Genomic DNA, 22,570 nt, shown 5'->3' with positions numbered 1-22,570 from the left:
TGTGAGTAAAGTTAGGAAAACAGGCAGGCTCGACCCTTATGGGCCCGGCACATAAAGGAATAAGCTCTTAAGCTCGATTTTTCATTTTTCATCCCTTTTCTAAGGCTCGACCCTTATTTGAAGGGTTTAGGGCTGGGCCCATAAGCCCTATCCTGAAAAATTAAAATAAAATTAAGCACTATAAATTAATTAAAATATTTTAAAATTTTTTGAAAAAATCTCATTATCTTTTAGAAATTGAACAACATACATTTAAAAATTTAGTAAAAAAATTTAAATCTTGGTAAAAAAAGTTCATTTTTTTATAAATACACAAACAAAATAATTATAAAAAAATAAAAATATTAGAAATTTTATACTATAGGCTGATATTTATTAAATTATATTAAATCAATTTTAGAATAAATTAAAATTAATAATAATATAATGCATGTAGGATCAGTACTTCAGGTGAGCAGGTCCTTTTTGGTTTCAAACACGTGTTTTATTAAAAAAAAAATATAATAATAATATAATAAGGTTTGAAGGGCTACTCGGGTTCAAATCTTTTTTTACAGGACTTATCAGGGCCAAGCCCTCAAATTCAATTACTTTAAAAAATTTTAATTTCTAAAATCAAAACATTTATTTAAACAAAATTTTTAAACTCAATTTTTATTTTCAACTTTAATTGTGAGAGTAGAAGATTGCTGAATGAAATATTTGAAAAAGGAAAACATCGTAAAAGCAGAGCAACCAATTTGATCTAAACATGTGAAAACCGATGGAGAAAGGAAACCTCCAAAAATGAGTTAGAGCCAAGTGGGACTTGAAAATTTCCAGAACTCGAAAAAATCTAGACTGAGAATAAAGCGGAAACAACACATTTCGGGTAGGGTGTGCGCGACTCACTCCCTCCACCGTTTTGACTAGAAAATGACACCCTTTAATGCTTCCAGCGTCCATTAGTGCAACACGTTTGAGTCTTTGACAAGGAATTTGCAAAACTCGCTCGACCCAGCCTTGTCATATTGGGCTAAAATTTGGGCCGAGTGAAAACATTCGGAACAGTATATTTTGGCCCAACGCTAGTCAAATCATGGTGGTCCTATCATGTATGTTATCATTCTTGTTCGATAGTAGCTCTGCCATAAAAAGATAGCATGTGGTCCGCACAACACAAGGAGGTGGGAAATAAGGTTATGCAGATTGAAATGCTCTAATCACGTATAATTTTTTCAACAGGACCCTTGTTTCCATGCGCAACATGATATGTAATCACTTTTATGTATATTAAAAAAAAGTTAATTTTTTTATATTATAAAAAAAATAAAATATATTTTTATTTTTACCTTTGATTTTAAATGAGGATACAATTATATTAAATATTTTTACGTTAATTAAAAAGCATAAAATTAAAAAAGTGCTTTAATTATTACAAAATATTTTATATTTTAAATTAAAAATTACTTTTAAAAGATGTGATATAAATAAATCATGAGGGAGTGTGTTGAGTTTATCCAGTGTAATTTGTAAAAATGACATGGTTGGTCCAAGTTGACCCCATCAGCAACAAGTTGCCAAGCAAAATAAAGGTCAGCATCAGGGTAATTTGGTGGGAAATATTAGAAGCAAGGATTGTTCTGTTGCTCAAGTTTCAGTGAACTTAAACAAATATAAAAAGTCTTACATTAAATAAAATTAAATTTAATAACTAATATAAAATAAGAAGTATCGCTTATTAAGAATAGAAAGTGACCGTCCAAAAACAAACAAATGAATGAAGAGTGATGGAATAACACCTCTATTAATGACATCCTAACCACCAATTCTAATAGCGATTGCCCAAAAATAGGAGTTGGGCAAGAGTGATAAAATAAAATCACATCTTAATTTAAAATTGTAAGGCTTAAATTTATAATTTTTTTTATTTATTTTATACTATTAGTTACTAAATACATTTCTTTATGTGAGACTTTGCGCATAAGTTTGAATCGACTTATGTTTGGTCAATTTGGTAAGGATAAAGATAGAATGGAAGAAGTATATATGAATGAAAAGTGATGGGATGTTAGAAAGTAGACAAAAGAAACGCAATCCGATGAGATTGAAGCAGGAATAATTGAGAGAAGGAGGAGGTTGAAGAGGAATTAATAAGGACGTGACACACAGCTGTTGATTTGGATAGATTAATGCAAGAAAAGGGACGTAACCTGACTTGCTTGTGATTCCTATTTAGCCTTCGGCAGCTTCGGACACGTGAAAGCCTTCTCCTCGAAATCTCCGTCCCCATCATCACAATTCCCTTTTCCCTTTCTACATCTATCTATCTATATTCTTCCCCTTTTCCTCATCCCTTCATCTATCCACGCCCCAAAAATGCAAACAAAAAACATCTATTTCAATTATATTCATGACCCTGAAACTACTGTCATTTTCAATGATTGATTTGTAATTATTTCTGAAAACATGCTAATAAACCGTATTCTTAAAATACTTGAAATCCTGAATCATGCTTTCATTCAAGATATAAATACATAATATCATTAAAATAGTAATGATAAGTGTGAAATTTGTCCTCTCAATATCAGTTTGTAGAAATTTAGATACAATCATGTAACATTGGATAAATTTCTTGTTTACCTGTTTATTAAACTCCCCATCACATCACTAAAGGGGCGAAAAAAGGCTTCCCTCTTTTCATTTTTAGTCAAGGCTACTGCTGTAACATCCTGATTTTTATATAATAAAAAAAATTGTGGAATTTAGGTTTTGAAAAAAAAATGATAATAATAGGAATTTATATTATTTGAGGTTATTTAGAAATAATATTATGGTTAGGTATTTAATTATGAATTTAAAAATTTAAATTTAAAACCACATAAGCAATATTTAGTTAAGATATAATACATAAATAATTTTTTTTACGTGTGTGTTAAAAAAAAACAGAGAAGGTAGAAAGAACAAAAAAAGGGGGGTGGAAGGTTGTTGTTTCTAAGTCCCACATTGGTTAGATGAGGGAAGAGAAGAGGTGCCTTCATGTATAAAAAGGAGGGGGTGTGTGCATTAGGAAGCATGAGAGGCTAAGATGCAATTTAGAGGAAATTGCAACTTTTGGCCCAAAGGTTTGAATAATTAAATTCAAACCTATAGTTTTTTTTTAATATAATTTTGGGACTCACAATCTCATTTTTATATTATTTTTCTCTCTTCCTCTCACGTTGCTCGGCGTTTTCTCGCAAGGGGGGATTATTTTCTTTTTCTTCAGGTATGTTCTAACTTTCTTGTTTAGATTAGCATTTAAAAATTTATTTAATTATAAAATTAATTTTATAGTTATTTTCTAAATAATATTAGCTTTCTAGTGATATGATTATTTTGTAGGATAGAGTAAATATTTTGATTAGGATTTTTCTATAGGATAGTTAATCTGATGATATGATGGATTAAAAATATAGGTTAAAACTCTTAGGGATATAATAAATATTATAGAATATTTTCTTGAGGTTGAAACTCATGTTTAATAATTTTTGAGTTAAAATCTAGATCTATATGGTTGAATTTATGTAAAATCTGAGATGTAGGGATAAACCTATGATTATTAAATATTTATTTAAGTATGAATAGGTATTTTTGAGGTTATAGAAAGGTGATTTGAGGTTTTAGGATAATTTTAAAATTTAATTTATTTTTTGGACGAATTTTTAGAATATAGAAGGATGAAATTGTGATACTAAAAGTGATTTGAGGATAAAAAAATAGTTTATTAGGGTACGAGAATTTTAGAAAAGAATTTGGGAAGTTAAATGAGGCATAAATCTTAAATTAGTGTTAATATGGATTATAGATCTAAGACTTTCTAACTCTTTAAATTAGAGTTATTTATTTTAATGTAAAATTAATATATAGTATTGTGAAATAATTATGTAGATTATATTGACAAAGATAGTGGTGAAAAAGGAGTTGTGAAGGGGAACTTGTTATTCAAGACACAAGGTAACCATTATTAATGTGTTGTGATGGGTGTGTTTGTGAATGGTTATGTGTTGTTTTATTTTTTGGAAAAATTATGAATTATTGAAAATAAATACTGTATATAATTGTTTGAAATTATTGCCAAGTGGGTTAAAAATTTATTTTTTATTTATCATGATGAGATATTATTGTTCGGATATATTCCTGTTTGGATATTTGAATGATGCATGACTTGTCAGGGTATTTTAATGTATGGTGTTAATGGGAATTTCTGTTCGGTTAATTATTACCACGTGGTAAGCCCTCATTGGACCCCATGAGTGGCGTGTCGCTTGGTCCAACTCACCTTTGGCCGGGTGATTTGGCGTCCGAGCATGGCGAAAGGAGGATATAAGGTGCATTCATGCAAATTAAATACTTGTTCGGTTTGTTTGAAAGTATTGTTCGGTTAAATGTTTTGTGTGCCCACTTAGCAATCACATGATTAGTTACATCCGCATGCATCATTACATATTAATTTTTGGTTACTGGGACTTTTAAGTCTCATTCCCCGTGGTTAATATTTTTACAGGAGCGAGTCCGGCCGAGAAAGCACCAGAGGTGTAACTGTGGTGTATGAGACACCATCTTTTACGTTGCCTCTTATTTTAGATTATACAATGTATCTTGTGCCAACTTAGGACATATCTTCTTTGTGAAGCATGTAAACTCTAATCCTTTTTATTAAAAGTATTTATATGACCAAGAGGATTATGTCTGTCGCTCTTGATTTATGATCTGATTTGAATAACATGCTATGAGGATCATGTCTGTCCCTCATGGTTCTAATTGTTTTTTTTTTAGATATTTTAAGACCTGTGGTATATTGTCTTGAATGTATCGTGGTAGAAATTTTTCTACCATGATAAGGGTTCAATGAAAAAAAAATAAAAATAAAAAAAAGGATTTGTTGAATTAATAACTTGTGAAAAATCAGTCTGTAAATTTGAGGGTGTTACATATTGGTATCAGAGCATATAGTCGGTTGGCAATATACATTGTTATGGTGCTTCTCATTGTATGGCCATGATATAGCTAGGCTAATTTTATTATTTATATCTTGTATCCTTTAGGAGGGGAGAGAAAATGCCTGTTACTCGTGGTAACTCAAGATTCCAACATGAGCACCTACCACCGCCACTGCTAAATGAGGAGCTTGACTTGGCAGAATTGAGAGTGCTTGTAAAGACGTTAACAGACAAGGTTCAAAAATATGAACGAGAGTTGACGGAGCTAAAAAGATAAAGTTCGCTGAGAATGGAGATAGGGCTCATGTTGAGAGTCATGTAGGGGAAGGCAGTTCCTCACATCCTACCATTCCGAGGGATTATGAGCTTAGAAGGGAGGAGACTAGGTAAGAGGAACAGAGAGTCCCACCGACCATTATTGATGTGTGGGAAACTGTTAGGAAGTTTAACCCTCCTACGTTTGATGGTAACCTTAAACCATCTGTGGTAAAGGAATAGGTGAAAAGACTCGAGTCCATCTTTCGAGTAGTCACATGCACCAGTAATTAGAAGGTGCAAGTAGCATTAGTGCTCCTAGTGAAGGGAGCAAGAGATTGGTGGGAGACAGTGGGACCCAAGGATGATTCGACACTCACATGAGAGGAGTTTAAGAAAAAAAAAATTATTCAGGCATTACTTTCCATCAAAGTTAAGGTCTGAGAAGGAAGCTGAGTTCCATGCTTAAGCAAGGAAACCTATATAAGGACACATTCATTGCTAAGTTTCAGGAGTTATCTAGATACTTCACATACTTGTAGTATAGGGATGATTCTGAATGGAAGGCCAAGCGCTTATTGGAGAAGGCTAGACCAGAATTGAGGGAGCAATTGATCCGAGACTATGATGAAATGTGCATAAAATTGCAAGTAGTAGCTCACAGTAAGAGGGAGGTTGAGAGAGAGAAGAGGGGGTATTCATATAGTAGACCCCCAACCTATCCCCAACCCATAGGAGGTATTATGAAGAAGAACCATCAAGGTTCGAGTAGCTCATGGAACTGGGGAAGGCAGAAGAGTCCATTTCAAAAGGGCCAAGGATAGAGGAGTTATTATAGTGGTTATCACAAATCATAGAGGGGCCCAATAGTATCTACCCCTGCTCCGAGTATAGTGAATGGTTATGTGTTGCTTTGTTTTTTGGAAAAATTATGAATTATTGAAAATAAATACTGTATATACTTGTTTGAAATTATTGCCAAGTGGGTTAAAAATTTATTTTTTATTTATCATGATGAGATATTATTGTTCGGATATATTCCTGTTTGGATATTTGAATGATGCATGACTTGTCAGGGTATTTTAATGTACGGTGTTAATGGGAATTTCTGTTCGGTTAATTATTACCACGTGGTAAGCCCTCATTGGACCCAATGAGTGGCGTGTCGCTTGGTCCAACTCACCTTTGGCCGGGTGATTTGGCGTCCGAGCATGGCGAAAGGAGGATATAAGGTGCAGTCATGCAAATTAAATACTTGTTCGGTTTGTTTGAAAGTATTGTTCGGTTAAATGTTTTGTGTGCCCACTTAGCAATCACATGATTAGTTACATCCGCATGCATCATTACATATTAATTTTTGGTTACTGGGACTTTTAAGTCTCATTCCCCGTGGTTAATATTTTTACAGGAGTGAGTCCGGCCGAGAAAGCACCAGAGGTGTAACTGTGGTGTATGAGACACCATCTTTTACGTTGCCTCTTATTTTAGATTATACAATGTATCTTGTGCCAACTTAGGACATATCTTCTTTGTGAAGCATGTAAACTCTAATCCTTTTTATTAAAAGTATTTATATGACCAAGAGGATTATGTCTGTCGCTCTTGATTTATGATCTGATTTGAATAACATGCTATGAGGATCATGTCTGTCCCTCATGGTTCTAATTGTTTTTTTTTTTGAGATATTTTAAGACCTGTGGTATATTGTCTTGAATGTATCGTGGTAGAAATTTTTCTACCATGATAAGGGTTCAATGAAAAAAAAAATAAAAATAAAAAAAAAGGATTTGCTGAATTAATAACTTGTGAAAAATCAGTCTGTAAATTTGAGGGTGTTACAACTGCTGGCGGCCCTTGTGGCCTAGTGACATCAACACTCTTCTCTTGTAATAAGGAGGATGTGTGTTCAATTCCCAGAGTGGAGAAAATTTTGGTGTGTGTATGTTTCTTTCCTATGAAGAATGAGTGTAAATATGGGTGGGTAGGTATTATGGGTCATGAAGCCCTAAAAAAAAAAAAAAAGCTTCTCTCAGGGTACATGTTTCTTTCCAATTTTGATTAGTGCTGTGTTTTGGAAGTAACTTCAGATAAAAGCATTCTTAGTCCAACATGTCTAATTAATTAATTAATTTTCAATGACGACGTACTCTATCCAAAGTTCCAAACAGTTCCTAGTATTTTTCCCCCATAAAACAAGTTAACCAGCATTTCATTATCAATATATAATAAAAAAATTGAAGAGAAAAATGTATCTTTTTTTGCAAGGTAAGTTGAATAAAATTTAGTACGTAGTGAAAACAATTTGTTGACCATAATTTTTGTTGTGGGGGGGGGGGGGAGATGAAGTAAAATGATGTGGTGGTGAGGGAAATTGCTTGTGAGAGTGCAAATGATGGCCCCGTAAAGGTTTGACCGAAAATCAATGGGGACAGATTTTTGTAGCATAAATGAGCTACATCCTCTCCCTTTTCCTTTTTAGCTTTTGCATCCCACCTTTTTTCATCTCAACCAAAGAATGTTTTGTAACCCCCCTCAAAAACATAACTTTATATATATATATCCATATTTATTTTATAATTAATAACTCTCACGGTACCGCATTCAAGAGTTATTATATATATGAATACTGCAACTCATGTCTAATTCGATTCCGTAGATCTGAATATTGATAAATAATTGCATGGCGAGCTCATAAAAATTATCTAAGTGATTTGTAGAACTGTTAATTAATTAACTATATGTAAATAGTTCATAACTAAAAAGAATTGGAATTTCCTTAATTAAGTGTCATTTTCTTTAGTGGCTTTAGTTTTAGGGTTAATATGTAATTTAAACTCTAAACTATAGGTACAGCAGTGATTTAAACCATAAATTTTAAAAAAGTACATTATGAACCCTAAACAATTAAAATTGGAGCAATTTCACTACTACCGTTAACTTTCAACAAACGTCTGTCAAATCTATTTGAAAAAAAATGTATTTTAGGTCTCAATTTGACAGACATTTGTTGAAAGTTAATAATAGAGACAAAATTATCCCAACTTTAACTGTTTATAGTTTAAAATGCACCTTTTTAAAAGTTTAGGATTCAAAGCGTCTCTAAACCTATAGTTTAGGGTTCAAATTGCATATTAACATGTAATAATATTACAAATTTTTTCAGGAGAAGAAACAATAAAAGAAAGTAAATAATAATGATGATGAGGATAATAACACTATAAAGAAAGAAAGCTGTAAATTGTAATAATGAGTAAAATAATTTTTGGTGGAGATTATAGTGGGTATAAGTGAAACGATGTCGAGTTAATTATTTTTGTTCTTACTGAGTGGGGTTTTGAAAGGCTATCAATGGCAATAATAGAAGTGTAACATAATCTTTCACTATAAGTGCACGTTTTATATTTTTTTCCTATTTATTCTTTGATATAATGGAATTTCATAATAATATCAGTAAAAAAAAACATTATCATTCTTTGTTAAGAAAAAATCTTGAATAGGTTTCTCTTCATACATTTTTTTTCTTTGTCACTTTATTTATTATAAAAGTATTTGGTTCTATTTTATAAATTTTCACCTTCATCAATCAATTCAAACCAAAAAACTTACATACTCTTTTAAAATCTTTTTAAAAATTAATATAATATGAAAAATACACTTTTTTGTTACTATTGAATTATTATTGATTAGAGTGCATTTTTTAAAATATAAAAGGGTTAATATGTAATTTGGACCATAAACTTTAGGTATATGGGCGCTTTGAACCCTAAACCTTTAAAAATATGCATTTTAAGCTCTGAATAATTAAAGTTAAAACAATTTCACCCTTATTTTTAACTTTCAATAAACTTTTGTTAAATTAGAGCCTAAAATGTAATTTTTCTTAAATGAATTTGATGGACATTTGTTGAAAGTTAATGATAGGAGCAAAATTGTCCTAACTTTAATTATTTAAAATTTAAAATGTATTTTTTTAAAGATTTAGGATTCAAATTACTCCAATACCTATAATTTATTTAGAATTCAAATTATATATTAACTCTTAATTTTATTCCATCACATTGTGTGGCTCCAATTGACTTCCACTTGAGAGCCAAGACATGTTCATAACAGCTCGTTTTCTAAATCGAAAAGTTAACAACACACTCTAATCATTATTAAACTGCAAAAGTGTGGGGGAAATTAAGTACATGATCAGTAATTTCAAATCTCCACTTAATTAGTTACCTAATGACGACCGACCTGCGCCCGCATAGAGCGTGCAAGAAAGGTCCTACACAGCACATCGACTACATTTACAGCCACAACCCTTCAAGACATGCTTCTTGCTTTCAATTCCTGTCCAACAACACAACAAAAGAGAGGGAAAGTGACCCAATTGCTGACATTTAATTAAGCATTTCATCATTCCACATTTACACACCCCTTCAATATTTGAATCGGCTATCATTCACACGCATTCACTTGTATATAATTAATTGAGATAGAGCTAGCGCCAAAAAGGAAGTGACAGTTTTGCCCTCCCACGCGTGAATAGACAGTCCTGTACATGCGCTTTGGGAGTTCAAAACCCAAGGCTTTATAAAGGGACGCCTGAGGGTGTTTTGTTTAAGCACATATATCACTTTGATCGAAGCCAAAGGCTGACCACTGTTTCCACCGTCAACTTCTTCCTCTCACGCTCTTCTCAAACATTTTGTGTTCTTCCTTCTCTCTCTCAGCTAATCCCACCATGTCCACGGTGAGTTCTTCATTCCTCAGTACTCTCTCTCTCTCTCTCTCTTTTTCTGTGTTTCCATGTACACTACAACGTATAACAAAATGGTGGTCTGATCTGGCATGGTAGAACATGACCATTCCTCAAAACATGACTGAGATATTGTGTTGTGTTGTTGGATCTGATTAATGCAGATGATAGAGATCAGAGTTCCGAATCTGGACTGTGAGGGATGTGCTTCCAAGTTGAAGAAAGCTCTCATCAAGCTTAAAGGTACTTTGCATCAAATCAGCTTTTTTTGCTTTTTCTCTGGGCAGTGATGAATGCTGTGGGACTTCGTTATGCAAAAATGAACGCACACGCGGCGAGAGCGTACAAGAAAAAAGAATACCCCTTTCGAATATTGTCATCATCAATCACCAGTCTTGTCCATGAACATGATGAGACTGATCACTTTGTTTCTCAAACAAATTCTACATATCGTTTTTTAATGTGACTTTGGTCAAATTTCGTCTCATTTGAGAGGTCAGACCTCGGAGCATCAGAAACAGAAAATAGAGAAAAAGCCCATACTAGAATTAGTGAGGCTAGAAGAAGAAGCTAACGGATATATATAACCTGTTTTTTGTACTTGGAGAATAACGTGTGCAAGCCATCCATCTCTTGACAAATTAGTCACTATCCAAGGCAAACTGCTGAGGCTGATAAAGTAATATTTCAATAATAATAAATTAATATAATACACAACATGAATTATATCGAAAGTAATACTATTTATAGCTTGCTTCTATGAGCTCCATGTTTTTGCATGAAACTTGAGATTTAGTTCTTATTTGATCTTATTTTATTTAAAAAAGCCAGAGTTAGATAATATTATAGGCTCATCTTCACTAGCACTATCAACAATGCCAGCCCATGAGGCGGAAAAAGAAAAGGCCCAGTTTGGAAGTGAAATCCATGGATGACCCAAATAAAACTTGGACCAAGTTAGAAACTGATGATCTAGCAAGAAAGGATGGAGAAATTTTTTAGTACTGTCTATCATTTCAAGTCTCGGCGAGATATTTTTTTATAGATTATTATATTTTTATTGTATAAGCATAGAATGATATTACCAGACCTATCTATCACATAAATTTAGATAGAGTATTTTGTTTCACCTAAATTTTTTTTTTAAAAAAAGATGATTGGATAAATAGTGGACACCTGAGAAAATAAGAATAATTAATTATCAAGGGGGAACAATTGTGAAGGTGAAGCGGATGCGAAAAGGAGTCGATAAAGTGTTGTCCCTGTCCAGCTTTTACGATGCCTGGCTGCCTCACTGTCTGCTATATTATTATGTTTGCTCAAGTGCTGGGTGTATTCTGCCAAGATTGTTGCCAACTTTTCTTAACCATAACCAAGTACAATTTGCCCTTCAAATCAAAGGACTAATTGTATATAGTGTTGAAATTTAAGGGAACTTGATTGATAAATTAAAGATTAAACTTCATGAACCAAAATGATAAATTGATCGATCGAGTGGTGGGTGGTGCAGGAGTGGATGAAGTGGAGGTGGAGATAGAAGAACAGAAGGTGAGAGTGAGAGGGTACGGAGTGGAACTGGAGAAGAAGGTGCTGAAGGCGATCAGGAGAGCGGGCAAGACGGCGGAGCCGTGGCCTTACTCTGGAACGCAGTCTCAGCTGACGACGTCGTTGCACAAGTACCCCACCTACATCGTCAACCATTACTACAACGAATCCTCCAGATCCGAAGCCTCCAGCGGCGTCCACGCCTTCTTCCACACTCCTTCTCTCTACTCCGTCGCTGCCTCTTCCGACGAGCCCTTCGCTTCCCTCTTCAGCGACGAGAACCCTCACGCCTGCTCCCTCATGTAGCCATGTTCATGCCTTTATCTATCATATCATCTATATATTCTATATCTCTAATTAATTTTCCCCTGCATATGTTTGTATCAGTATGACACACTATATTTCCTGCAGTAGGCTTGTTTGAATCGTGTTACATTACGACTACGGTTTGTTGTAAATTACTAATGTCGAATCCAATGAGGACTGGGCCATGCATTGAATATTGAATTTGAATGAGGTTCATTAGCGAGGGGAGCGGGTGGGGTCTGGAAACCCAGCCGTTCTGTAACTTTATCATCGGCTCATGGATCTGATTTTTCTCCGGCTGGATTAATTAGAGGGGGCATGTTCAAAATCATTCATCCTCTTCAGTGATTCCTTTCACATCTCTCTCTGTTTTTTATTTTCAGAACCTGACATGTAAAAATATGTTAGTTTATCTACATACGAGTGAATTTAAGTTGATTTAAAAAATCCCACTTAAGATAAAATTAGTCTTAATAATTAACATCTAATAAAGTGAAAGAATTTTTAAATTTAAATATTGAGAATATTTTGATTTAAAATATAATTGTCTTTTTATTATTTTTGTCTATTTATTTTCTCTCTGGTCGCTTCCTGTTCTTACCGTCTAAATTTTTTGAGGGAAGAGTAGCAAGTTCATAAAATGATCTTGAATTCAGATTAAGTTAATAACCTCACGAGCCTTCTAAGCATGCATCCGATTTATTGCTTATTTTTAAGTTTTTTTTTATTATTTTTGACATTTCCAAGACGGATTTGAATACACTCGACTTTTCTTTTAAAATGAGTTTACCGAGATTAAAAATTAGTGAATGAGTAGGTAAACAACCCGTGCTAGAAAGGATATTGGAATCTTTTATATATTTAGTGCAGTCACATGTGAATTATCAGCTAATTGATTGTTATTAATTAATTATGCAATAATCCAACATAGTTACTGTGAGGTGGTCAAAGTGATGTGCTCTCGTGACATCACTTTTATCTTTGGATACTCTTGAAAGTTGACACTCCTCATGAAAAGTTCTCACCAACACAGAAACACTTTACCAGATAAAGTCATTAATTTCCGACTCGCTAAATATATAATGATACAGAATCCCCATTTAAAATAAAAATTTAACCCTTGAGGTCAGTAAGTATGAAGTAAATATGAAATTTCTTGCAATACTGAATTCTCGCTATACTTTTAGTGGAGATTAACCTACTTAATGGAATTTTTTGCCGACACTTATTTTATGGATTATGCTTTAGAAGAGTCTAGCCAATCTTCTTTCACTCATGCAATAAAATGAGACTAATAAAATGATGATATTGATTATATGATATACAAATATAAGTTTATATATTGATATCTGAATTTTTTATGAAACTTTTTGTCAATGATGTTATTGGAGTATATGGTTATAGTCTGTTGGGCTTTTTGTTATCTGTTCAAGTTACTATTAGTTTGTTACTCAAGTCCATTAACATGGTACAGGCTCAGTTCTCTTGTTTACACTTTCATAAAAGCCCATCATTTTATTTCAAATATTTTCAATTCAGAAATATTAAATAATACATTTTATCATTATTTTTTTCTCTCCTTTTAATATGGTATCAGGGTATCTCTATCCATCTTCTTAATTTTCTTTTCAAATTCAACAATGACTACCCAACCTGATTGGCCTTTTCTCTTCAAGATCTTTACCAACAAGAAGATTATTGTTCGGCTTGATGACAATAATTTTCTCTTATGAAAGCAACAAGTTTTTCTCATGTTCAAACAACATTATCTTCACACATTTCATGCTAGTACTCACTACAAAAAAAATAGTGAATTAGTAATTAAAAATATCGTCACTAAACGGGTTAGCGATGGAATAAATCTATCGATAAAAACACCTTACTAATTTATTAGTGATAGAATTAGCAATGAAAAATTTCATCCCTAAACAAGGATAAACTATTCTAATTTTGTGATGAAATGCATCTCGTCGCTAATCCGTCACAAATGAAAATTATATAAAAAGAAATCATCATTGCCATGTCACTCAATAGGTCAATGCTATCTCATCGCCATGTTACTGCCACCTCGTCATCCGCTCCCTACCACGTAGTCGCCATGTCACCATGTTCCTGTCATGTCACCTCCATGTCATATATTAACTTCAAATAACTTTAAATGTGCTTTGGCCAAGTTTAAACCCTACTCACATCTTCGTGGGCCTTTGCACCCAATCTTATTATCAGTTGAGTTAAAGGAGATCTTTAATCTTTAATTAATAAATTAAATATATAATATATAACCGCCCATGTATATATATCAATAAATATATAATTTAAATATATTTGTTTTTATTTAAAATTGTTTTTATTTAGAAATAAAATAAATTAATTTTTTATTTAATACTTATTTTATATTATATTATAATGTTAAAAAATTATTTTTTGATAGAAAATTTAATATTATAATGAACAAATATTTTATTATCACTATATATCATATTATAATTTTTATAATATATATATATAATATTTTATATTTTTGAATTATTATTTAAAAATACTTTTATTTTTAAATAACAATAATTAGGTATGTTGCTATGTTATAAAAAATAATTAAATACATAATTTAAATTATTATAATTATTATTAATATCTAAATAATTTAAAATAATAAATTATAATTATTAAATTATTTATTTATTGCATAATGATAAATTATATATAAATACATATTATAAACCATGTAATAAAATTTAAAACAATTTATGATGGAATTAGTGACAAAATTATGATGGAAAGGTTTGCGATGGAATTCTTCATTGCAAATACTATAACAAAATGAGAATACCATATCTTGAAAAATAGTGACGAACATTTTCGTCAAAAAATTTTGTCACTGAATTATTTCTGATATTTAAGCGATGGAACATCTCGTCACTAAATTCCATTGGTAAAATTATTTCTAACAGTTTAGCGATGGAATAGCGACTGATTTTTTAGCAATGGAATTTCGTCAGTAAATTAGTGATGAAAATTTATTTTGTTTCTAAATTCTGTTGCTAATTTGCTGTTTTTTTATTGGTATTCAAGTGATCCCTCCAATGACCATTCGAGTTGATGATGATCTAGTTATTTCCAATCATGTATTCAAGGAATATGAACAAGAACAATAAGACTCCACCTTTACCTCTTGGCTGCTTACCTCCGTCTCTCCATCCATACTCCCAAAACTTGTTAGCCATGACATAGCATCGCAAATTTAGCAGAAACTGAATTTGTAACCTCTACCTAACCAAGTATGAATCAAAGGTGTTACATTATTAAAATTTGCTTACAGATTTGAAGTAAGGTAACTTACTAATGTGTGATTATTTAGCTCAACTTAAGTCCATATGTGACCATTTAACTATGTCCGATTATTGTGTGGATGAATGTGCACACATCTTACAGATTCTTAATAGACTCACGACTGAATATGAGCTATTCATTGCCCTGGTAAACTCTATTATTTCTTATTTTGACCTTAACACTATTTCTACAATGTTAATCGATACAGAAGCTCATCAAAAGACTTTTCTCCAATAAGTTGCTCAAATTCATATGGTATCTACTCGACTCTTTTTTATGATCACATTGATATGGTTTTCTATGCTCATGGATCATTGTCCAATATTAGATGTGGTGGTTTTCATCCTTTGGCTCCATCTATGTGTGGTGGTCGTGGACATGGGCAATTTATTCCATCTTCTCATCCTATTTATTAAATCTTTTATCATGTTGGTCATCTAGCTGGTCACTTTATTACAGATGTAATTACTCTTATACCACTACTCCTCGTACTAATAATCATACCTATTATATGGCTACTCTATCTTCTATTGGCTATCATACTACTCTTGCATCATCTTCTGATTCTTCTTTTACTTAGAACTATGTTCCTCTCCTTGCTATTACACCTATTTTTGCCTCCACTTAGGGATCTACCTCCATCTACTCTTGCATCATCTTTTGATAATATTTTGAATGTTGTAACACCTTCTACTTCTACTTTCCTTCTTATACCTCCATGCAGGGATCTACCTTTATCTCTACTTACCTCATGCATATGTTGTAACCACTAATGTTGTGGGAGATAATGCATGGTATATGGATTCTGGTGCCACTTAACATGTTGTTAAGGATGCCTCCTTCTTACAGTAATCTGAGCCTTATTCTGATCAGGGGAATATATGTGTAGGTAATGGTGATCTTAAACCTATTACTTTCGTGGGAAAAATGATTTTCATTCTCCCTTTGCTTAGTTAAATTTGTCACGAGTCCTATATGTTCCCACTATTACTAAAAACCTATATTCAGTTTCTTAATTTACTAAAGAACACGACGTCTTAGTTGAGTTCTTTACTCGTGCCTCTTTAGTAAAGGACTTACAAACTCAAAGACCTCTCCTGCATGGACTTGAAATCAATGGAATGTATCTTATGGTGGCAGTGCTTCTGTCATCCTTACCATTAAAGTGTCAAAATCACCTCTATGCTATCAAGCTTTCAATATAAGCTCCTTGGACTTATGGCATTTTCGTCCTGGGCATCCTTTTAGTGATTTTCTCAAGCATGTTTTACATTTGTATAATATACCCCATGCTTCTATTTCTATTTTCTCTCCCTATAATGCATGTTGCTTAGGGAAAAGTTGTAAGTTTTCATTTTCACCATCCTCTACAATGTATACATAGCCTTTTCAACTTGTATTCACTGATCTCTAAGGTCTTGTACATATTGTCTCGAATGGTTTTACTTACTACATTACTTTTCTTGATGTTTACACACGTTTTACATGGATTTACATGATAAAAAAGAAATCAAATGTTCTTTCTATCTTTCGTACTTTTAAGGCTTTTGTTGAGTTATAGTTTCAAACAAAAATTCAATAATTATAAACCAATAATGATAGACAGTTTGTAGTTTTTACTAAATACTTGGCTGAATGTGATGTACAACATCATTTTACATGCCTACACACTTCTAAATAGAATGGCATGGTTGAAAGAAAACATTGCCAAATAGTTAAAGTTGGTCTTTCTCTTTTAGCTCATGCTTCTCTACCTTTATTTTACTAGTTTGGTGTATTCACCGTAACTATGTTTTAATTAATTGGCTATAACACACTCTTTATTGGCCTTTATTTTTAATTAATTGCCAAATAGTTTCTGATATTACTCCTTATTAGAAGCTATATGGAATAGCTCCCAATTACTCTTTTCTTTAGGTTTTTGGCTACTAATGTTTTCTATATCTTCATGTCTGTAACACATACAAACTTGAGTTTCAATCTACACCATATCTTTTTCTTGGTTATAGTACCTAGCACTAAGGATACAAATGTCTGGAACCTATCTCTAACCATATATTCATTTATCGCCATGACATCTTTCATGAACATGTGCTTTCAGGACTTCATCATCCTATCTTGCCTACCAAATGACCTTCTTCCTTTAACTTCTCCTCTTTTCAACCACTACCAATATTCACTCATGAGAACCATACCCTTATCTACTTCACCTGCTCTTTCCCCTCACCTTTAAATTTTGTTACACCAATTTCTTCTCTTACACCTTCTTGATTTCCTTACCTACCCTTCCTATACTTCCTCTTTCCAATACATTCCATGACCACTTAATCCAAAGATGGAATTTTTAAGCTAAAGATCTTTCTTGCACATGGTAATAATGCTATTCTTAAATATATTATTGAGGCTCTTACTTAACCTAATTAGCTATAATTGTTAAGGAAGAGTATAATGCTCTTTCTTTACTTTTAAATATGGGAGTTAGTTCCTTTACCTAAGATAAAAAAGCTATCAATTGTAAATGGCTTTTTTTTAATCATAAATCACCTAAGAAGTTTAAAACTTACCTAGTTACTAAAGGCTATTCTCAAGAACCAGGTGCTAATTACATAAACACATTTAGTGCTGTCGTTAAACTAGCTATTGTTTGTATTCTTCTCTTTATAGCTATAACATATTAGAGCCAAGAAAACGAGCTCAACCTAATGGGTTAGCCTGTTAGCCTACCATTTTTTACGGTTTGGGTTGACAAAATGAGCTCGCTTTAAAAAATGGGTTGAGTTAGCTCAAACCATAAAACTAGGCTGGCTAAATGAGTTAGCTCGTTTCAATTTTTTTCCTTTCAATTGATACATAGTACACATGCACATATTGGCATGAACTCTAGTACTAGTCATTCAGAGTTGAGAATTTAAGATGACAATCCAATAGCCTAAGAGTCTAAGACCAAGACTCGAGTCTATCTAGGTCTAAGATAATCACAAAACATAGAATCTGAATGCCTGAGTGTAGTAGAGTGCTCAATGGTTGAACTGATGAACTCGATAGAACATTAGAACCCTAGGTTAGGATACTCATAGAAAGTCACAAACATAGCCATGCCTTCTTCTGAACTCATTCTCTTGATTCCTTACTCAGGCTTAACTCTTTAATTTGGTCTCTTTTCTAATTCTTTAGTCTACTGAAGCTTAATGCTTAACAAGATTACAAATCCTTCTTCTAAACTCATTCTCTCAATCAGTAAAGATAGTAATTGCTCAACTCACTCTTCTCACTCTTCTCACTCTTCGGTCTTTATTCAGTCACCATTGCTCTTCTTCTAACTTCATATCTCTGCTTAAGTGCTCAGCTCACTGTCATTCTTTAAGTCCTCAGTCTACACCTTTGTCTCTGTTCAGCTTGTCATTGCTCGTGGGCACAAAGTCTTCATCTATACTTTGCTTATCACCTCTCCTAACACAGTGGCAGTGGTGCTTCCTCCCTGACTCGGTCTCTAGTTCTCGTTGCACTTAGGGATCCTCTATACCTCGAATTCTAATTATGTACCTTGGTTGGATTGTATTTCTTCAATTAGTGAATCATAAATGCTTAGAGCATAGATTATGTGTTTATGTTCACTAGAAAGTTTGATTATTAATTGTTGTTTGATTTGCGTAGACTTTGGACACAAGAAATGTTAATTGTTAAACAATTTAAATTAGGATGATTATATTTGAAATTTTATATGCTTGTTAATTATATTTTAAAAAAATTTAAATTGTAAAAAAAAAAAAATTTGATGCATTTAAATGAGTTAACCCTCCATGAAATAGGTTGGGTTAGGTTTTCTAACTCGTTTAAATTAGTAGGCTACCCAACCTAACCAGCAAAAATGCCAACCTGTGTGGGCTAGCCCACAGCCCGTTCGCCTAGTGCTTACACACTTTTTGCTTGTTCATCAGTTGGATTTTAATAATACATTTTCAAATGGTGATCTTGATGAGGAAGTTTTCATGGATCAACCTCCTAGTTTTGAACAAAAAAGGACCCAACAACATCAAGCTTGTTTGATGTCTTCATTATTCCCTTTATGGTTTGAAGCAAGCCTTTCATGCTTAGTTCCATAAACTAAAAGATGCTCTCTGTTCCTTAGGCTTTGTTGCTTTAATTATTGATATATGTGTTTTTGTTTGAAAAACTAATGATTCTATATCTTATATGGTAGTCTATGTTGGCAATTTACTTTTGACAGGTAGTAATTCATATGAACTTTGTAGACTCATCTCTTATATGGGTTGTCTTTTCTCTCTCAAGGATTTAGTAAGAGTTTTACTTTTTAGGCATTGACTTTTCTCACTCTATTGAAAGTATTCATCTTAGTCAAGATAAATAAACTACAGCTCTGTTGACTCAAACGCATATGCTTCTTACTAAGCTATATGTCACTTTTATGGCTACAAATGTGCTACTTGTTAAGCGTCCATAGAAGAACTCAAATGCTGATGCTTATCTTCCATACAACTTTAAACCTACTGATAATACTTCTAATGACTCGCCTTTTAATAATTTTGACTTTGACCCTCTTAGTGATCTTACTTAGTAATGTCTCAAGAGCTCTGCAATATGTCTAGACTTTACTTTTACTAGTAATCACCTTAGTCAATTCATGCATCAATCACAAATTATTTATCCAAAGTATGTTAAACATGTTCTTCAGTGTCTTAGTAGCATAATTCATTATGGGTTACTCATTAAGCCTACTAGCAATTTTGTTGTTCTAAGATTTGTGGATGTTGATTAGGGCTATGATTATCATCCACCAATGGCATTTGTATCTATCTTGATGCCAACCTTGTTCTCTAGTTCTCTCGTAAACAACAAGTTGTATCACGCTCATCTACTGAAGCTGTGTATCATAACATAGCTGACTTAGTAACTAAGGTTATGTGGCTTATGGCTTTTATGCATGAACTTTATGTTCCCATAACTTGTATTGGTGTGATAACCCCAGTGCCATCTCCCTTACTATAAATCTTGTCCTACATGCCAAAACAAAACATGTGGAACTATTGTTGGATTAGTACAAGTCAATTATGATCCTATAACAGAACAAGTTGCTGATGCACTTATAAAGCCTCTTCCAACTGCTATATTCTTATATCCTCATGATAAAATGCACGTGCTTCCTAATCCATTTTGTTTCACACAACACTCTTCCTCTTGAGTTGTATTTCTTTTCTTGAGTAGGGAGAATATGAGAGTATATGGTTATAATCTATTGGGCTTACTATTATCTATTGAAGTTAATGTTAGGTTGTTACTCAAGTTTTTTATTCTAATTCAAGTTCAATTCTCTTGTTTACACTTCTAGAAAAGCCCATCATTGTATTTCAGATATTGTCAATTTAAAAATATAAAATAATATATTTTATAAGTATTTGCTTACTCCTTTTAATAGATATAACATAATAAAAATTGAAAATATATTTGTATAGCTCAAAACAACTAGGGGGAAGAGCACCATGTATTCTTTCTTTTGAGGAAAAATACTGAATGAAAGTCATGCATATTGATTTATCTTAAAAAAGAAAAAATACATATGGATGAGATGCGAGAATTGTGAGAAATATTAAGAAAACTAGATTGATCATTAAACTAGCTGAAATATTAATTCACAATTAATGGTTGGATCGTAATCTAAACCATAGTTTAACCAATCTTGAATAAATTAATATGTTTTCAATAATATGTGCTTAAAATAAAAAGAAATAATTATATATAATAAAAAATGAACATTTAAATTTCAATCAAAATAATATAAAATAAAAAAGTTATATCCATCAATATTTCATCATTTTCATCCAAAATTAGATACTTATTTTGTTATTTATAATTTTAATTTTAAAATATATACATTTATACATATTCTATACAAATTTATTGCATATTTATTCCTTTTTTTCATTTATCAATACTTATTAGGTACAAATATGTGTAAATTGTAGTTTAAAAATATGAATTAAAATTTTAAAAAGTAACAAGACCAATTCAACCAACTGCTTGCCTACTAGTTCTGCCTGTTTTCATCATTTCTTTACCAATTTTTTGGTTGGGTGATTTTTAGCTATAACCAAACTAGAATTATGATTGGTTCCCAATTCCTCTAATTGAACTAACTAATTCGATCCGATTCTTATAACACTAATTGTGAGAGATAATTTTATTTCAGGATAAATTTAATTGTTCAAGTGGACTTAATTTAATTTGTATATTATATATTATTTTTCAAAGGTTTCTGGGACGGCATGACAAAATACAATGTTACAAATATTTACGGAATAAAGTATTGGAAGAATGATAGAATATTTTATACACACATATACAGCCATGACCCATGTGCATGTAAACCAGTGCTGCTGTGAGGTTGTGAAGAAGACAAGCTTAGATCATAAAATAGATTTCAAAAGTACACTTGCTTGTCTTGACAGGAAAATTTTAGGTTCATGCATACACTGTTGGCATTTGGTGATGACAATAATAATGAAGCTTTTGTTGATATAGCTCATGCTATAAACCTAAATCAAGTAAGCAATTCAATATTTATTATATTTTATATTATGATTAGTTTATTACATTTATTAATGATATGCCGTTGTATATTAACAATAAATTATTGTAAACTTTAAATTTTTCAATAATAAATCTCTTGTTTATTAATGTGGCAAATTAGCCTCCCAACTTTTTAAAAATTTGGTTCATATTTTCTGAGCACAAGATTTTTTGTACTAGTGGATTGATTTATCCCAATAATAATATATCTTTATAAATTTGACAAATATTTTGAAGTGATGCATTTGTTTTTTGTTTTTGTTTTTTTGGACAAAGTGATGCAGTTGATTTAATATGCATCATCAAGTTGACTATATAAGTTAACTGGATATAAAAATAAGGGATGCATGGGGATTCCATAGGATAATGAGGGGAGGGTTTTTTTTTTTTTTTTGACAGATATAATAATAAGTTATTGGGAAATTTTGGAAACCGAATTTTCTATAGAACAAGAGAAATAATTTCTGGACCTTGACATCATCGCATCGTTTAAGGAAATATGCTTGAAACGAAAGAAAGACCATGCCTAAATAAAAATCTACATTTAAAACAGCATAAATTATGAAATGCCAACTCTATACGCTGTTAGACCCTCTTTTTTTTTTTTTTTTTTTTTGCTTTTTGGTAGAATATATACAATTAGACTTTCTTACGAGAGCAGTCAATTGTCAATTCATTATGACCAGACCAGAGCGCCATATTTAATGATGGTCCTTGACCCATAACCGAAAGCCCATCAGAAATGAAGGCCCATAAAAGCACGATCTACTGCAGTGTCAAACATTCCCGCAGCCAATATCATCCCAAAACAGGCATTGGCATTTAATGGGTCCCTCTCTTCGAA

General features: G+C 32.2%; 1 protein-coding gene and 1 long non-coding RNA gene across 2 annotated transcripts; both read left to right on the top strand.

Moving 5' to 3' along the window:
• Nucleotides 1–3,074: 3,074 nt before the first annotated feature.
• LOC129299658 (uncharacterized) lies at nt 3,075–4,798 on the top strand. Its single transcript, XR_008590610.1, has 3 exons — nt 3,075–3,247; nt 3,910–3,975; nt 4,526–4,798. It is a non-coding gene; the product is annotated as an uncharacterized LOC129299658 (long non-coding RNA).
• A 5,003-nt stretch (nt 4,799–9,801) lies between these two features.
• LOC129299662 (heavy metal-associated isoprenylated plant protein 31-like) lies at nt 9,802–12,012 on the top strand. Its single transcript, XM_054938119.1, has 3 exons — nt 9,802–9,954; nt 10,125–10,203; nt 11,471–12,012. Exons 1-3 carry the CDS (start codon nt 9,946–9,948, stop codon nt 11,809–11,811), a joined length of 429 nt encoding a protein of 142 aa, XP_054794094.1. The 5' UTR covers nt 9,802–9,945; the 3' UTR covers nt 11,812–12,012.
• The last annotated feature ends 10,558 nt before the right edge of the window (nt 12,013–22,570 follow it).

The sequence above is a fragment of the Prosopis cineraria genome, unplaced genomic scaffold (assembly GCF_029017545.1).
Source record: "Prosopis cineraria cultivar Desert tree isolate PC_DT_omini unplaced genomic scaffold, ASM2901754v1 PC1247, whole genome shotgun sequence".
In the NCBI taxonomy this organism is placed as follows: domain Eukaryota; kingdom Viridiplantae; phylum Streptophyta; class Magnoliopsida; order Fabales; family Fabaceae; genus Prosopis; species Prosopis cineraria.
Note: the sequence above shows the minus strand (reverse complement) of the source record. Positions and strands in the feature narration are given on the sequence as shown.

Coding starts and splice junctions, on each gene's coding strand:
- LOC129299662 (XM_054938119.1), top strand. Junction 10,204..11,470: donor AGCTCTCATCAAGCTTAAAG/GTACTTTGCATC, acceptor TGGGTGGTGCAG/GAGTGGATGAAGTGGAGGTG.